We start from the raw sequence: 3,758 nt of genomic DNA on the forward strand, positions 1-3,758 counted from the left end.
TTTTTTTTTTTTTTTTTCCCTTTTTGGGGTATCTGGGGCAACAGAAGTGATACCAATGTAAGACAGGCATCAGTTGTCCATGGACCACATAATATGAGTGATCCCCATGTGGTTCTTTTTAAACTGGAGGATCCGTGCGTGGAACAGACCAACCCAGGACACACTGGAGGGATTCTATCTGTGGAGCTGGTGGATGTGTCTGGGCAGAGGGCTGTCTGGGCTCCTCTGCTGAGGCTGATGACCCAGGGACCCGGACCCAGATCAGAAGAAGGTGGTACGGTACAGATCCGGGACAACGGAAGATGAGTGATCCCCATACAGCTATATTTCAATGGCGGGATCCGGAAAACCACGGCTTACACTGATATCACTACTGCGGCTCATGAACAGATTTAAAGTCCAGTCATTACACAGACTTCTGTGAAACACCACTGTCATAGATAGGAGGAGGAGCCTACGGTAGCCCAGGGGCTAAGTTGGAAAGGATTTATCTTCAAACTACGTAGTTGACTTTAGATGAACATTAGTAGAGTTGTAACACACACAGTGAGACAGTTTCCATTATGTAACCAGCTGCCTCTGTCTGTCTGGTGAAATTATCTTTTGCTTTGGTGCAGTATCCAAGTCAGTTTTCAGCTGCATTACAACCACACATCACCACTAGGATACACCAAAGTACATGCACTGTACAACATAAAACATAAACCTTCACAGTTATAGACCTGAACACAGGATTTAAGCAGATGCAACCCTATAACCAATCCCACCAACCACTTAAGTTTACAGTAATTTAAGCTACTGCTCTTTTTTTTTTAATGGTTTTAATCTATTTTCTCTGACCTTTACAGTTTTAAGCTCTGCTGTAATAAAACACTTGGATAGAATCAATCAAATATGAACATAAATCACTTCTAGGATATAAAGCTTCTCAGTCCAACCTTAACCCACGGCTTGTTAGAGCTGAGTTTTGGTGTATTTTGTACTGGAATCAATGTCAATATGAAGATACGTAGGAAGATACATTAACTCTTATAAATGTTCTTTTGATTCATGATATTGAAGGTTAGAAAAAAAAACTCAGTGTACGTAATTGCACAGCTTCATATTTTTATTGTTAAAGTCTGTTTGCATTTTAACTGAACAACCAGACTGATTGACATTACTGTCATGGGCAAAGAATACGAGTTGCACAGACAGAGGGAAGAGCTCTAGAACAAGGTAAATCATTCCATTTTAAATTTTCACCTAAGTTATTGTGAACACAGTGTTCAGTTTGACCAGCATTGTCAGGCTGTCCGTTGTCCCACAGGACAAAGTCCACTGGACACCCATCAGACCACATCCATGTTCCTTCCTTCTGGGTGTCACTCAGTCCAATCCAGGTCCATCCCTGAGCATGGTCAAAATTCTGGATTAGAATTTTGACAAAATTGTGTTCCTCCAGACTGTGGATGGACACCAGGTTGGCCCTCTGTGACACACAGTAGAGCTCTGCATCAGCCCAGGTCATCGGTGTGGCCACGTACTTGTAGCAGCGTCCGTTGAAGTTGAACCAAAACATGGGACAACCACCTCGCTGTAGCTTCACATCACCATCACCTGGAGACGCGACACCCAGAGCCAGAACTGATAAGAAGATGAAGAACAGCATGTTGTTGGTGTGAGAATCTGTCACAGGAGCAGGATGAAGACTGGATCTGTGGTTGTAGCTGATCTGAAATGAAGGATATGATCAAAAAGCTGCAGAGACATGAAACATTTCTGTGTTTTATTTGCTCTGGAGTGGGTGTAAACCACATGTCATCACAGCTGGAATCAGCTGATATGATACAGAAACAACTGTTTGCATCTTTGTTGTGACTGTTTGGTGTTTGGCTCAGTTTCAGAACATCAGATAGGTTTCAACATTAGTCTGAGGCTCAGGGTTCAGATGTTTGTTACTTAATATTTCATCACACAATAGTTCTAGAGTCTGCTTCAACAAACTCCTACCTGCGCATCTTCACTGACCTTCGTGACTTTCAGATCTGCACATATGTAATAAAAACACATGCACACAGTTAATAAAACAATAACCAAAATAAACTGAAGATGTTATCATGTTCTGTGGTAAAGTCCAGAGGATGAAGGAAGTTAATGATTAAAATAAAAGGGGTAAACAAATACAGGAAACAAGTCAGACTGACGTTGATTAATATTTAACAAAATTATTCCCTGACAAACAACTGAAAACACGTTTTACAAACCACTTGAAAAAAACCACATCATATGAACCAGATTAACCACAAACACAGAGTACTAATAATGAAGCACACACTGTTAAAACAATAATTAGTAATTGTTGATTTCATGAAAGTTTTCAAATTAAACTGACTCAGAAATAAAGCTTTCCATTTACAACCTACAAACACTTGTCTGCCCAGCAAATTTCTCTCACTGTTGTCCTAACTAAGATTTTCTAAACAGCACAACAGAGGTGATCAACTTTTGAGTAGATTTTTTGAGTGAAGTTGGGAACCAGTGGGAAACCCCATAGATGACTGACGTGCACATGCACACATGGTCTGAACAAGTTTGAACTAGACCAGGGGTCACCAACCCTGGTCCTGGAGAGCCACTATCCTGCATGTTTTAGATGTTTCCCTCTTCCAACACACCTGATTCAAATGATAATCCTATCATCCAGCTCTGCAGAAGCCTGATAACGACTGTCAGGTGTGGTGGAAGAGGGAAACATGGTTTTTACAGTGTGCTGAAACTGGACCAGTCTAAGAAGGGAGCTCTGCGCACAAAATAAATAAGATTTCAGATAACATTCAGTTGTGCTTTGTTTTGTTCCATATCTATTTACTGATCATTTTTCAAATATAATTACAGCAACATACATTTTCCTTTATTTATATACACTGCAAAATGTTACAACCCCATTTGGTTATGTCCACTTAATTTTTCTCTTCAACTCAAAGAGCTGGTCAGTTGGACCAGGCAGGGCGGGTCATAGCGACAGTCTTACCCATTCCCCTCTGTCATGGTACCTACTTAGAACGTCACACAGCAATCAGGCCACACAGGTGTGCCAAAGTCTCTTCCACCAATGGGGTAAAAGGTCCCAACACCCAGAACACCTGTTCCTGGAGCCACCATCTGAAAACACCCTGAGTCAGAGTGGCTTTGCTCAGACTGGTGTGGAAATTCCAACTTTCCCATAAGATTTGGCTTTTCTTAAAGCAGAACCATTTCAATTCAGTCCTTGAGTGTTGGTGTTTTGAATGTCTTAGAGGCTTTTCTCCTTCAGTACACACCTCTAAACCTTGTGATGGAGAAACTCAAGCTTTCTGAACCACTAAATCAATCTGAAGCAATTGTATTGAAATGGTTTAGCGTTTTGAAGCATTTGAAGCACTAAGTATGGTGACATCTGCTGGCCAGATGTGCACATAGCATTTGCATGAAACAGGGTCAGGAAACAGCAAGGCACTGTTACATATGTTTACCAATAAAGGGTCTGTGTTAATCTTGAATTTTTTGTCTTCTTTCTTAAAAGACATTAATGATATTCTTGTGCTATAATGTGATTGTGCCATCAAATATTTTATGGATTGGGGACATGCTTTTGCAAGACTGACAGAAATTCAAAAATATATTTACAAAAAAAACAAACGGAAAAAAGTGAAATGCTTGTGCAGCTAGGAACTGTTAGGACAACAGTTACAAAGAACAAAATGCTGGTGAAACTGGGAAGAGGGTTTGGATGTTTT

General features: G+C 40.6%; 1 protein-coding gene across 1 annotated transcript; it reads right to left on the minus strand.

Moving 5' to 3' along the window:
- Positions 1 to 1,165: 1,165 nt before the first annotated feature.
- LOC115428758 (lactose-binding lectin l-2-like) lies at positions 1,166 to 1,714 on the minus strand. Its single transcript, XM_030147971.1, has one exon. It carries the CDS (start codon positions 1,649 to 1,651, stop codon positions 1,166 to 1,168), a length of 486 nt encoding a protein of 161 aa, XP_030003831.1. The 5' UTR covers positions 1,652 to 1,714.
- Between the last annotated feature and the right edge of the window lie 2,044 nt (positions 1,715 to 3,758).

Source organism: Sphaeramia orbicularis, chromosome 11 (genome assembly GCF_902148855.1).
Source record: "Sphaeramia orbicularis chromosome 11, fSphaOr1.1, whole genome shotgun sequence".
NCBI lineage: Eukaryota > Metazoa > Chordata > Actinopteri > Kurtiformes > Apogonidae > Sphaeramia > Sphaeramia orbicularis.

Excerpts from the sequence above, each read along its gene's own strand:
- LOC115428758 (XM_030147971.1), bottom strand. The coding sequence starts at position 1,651 with ATGCTGTTCTTCATCTTCTTATCAGTTCTGGCTCTGGGTGTCGCGTCT.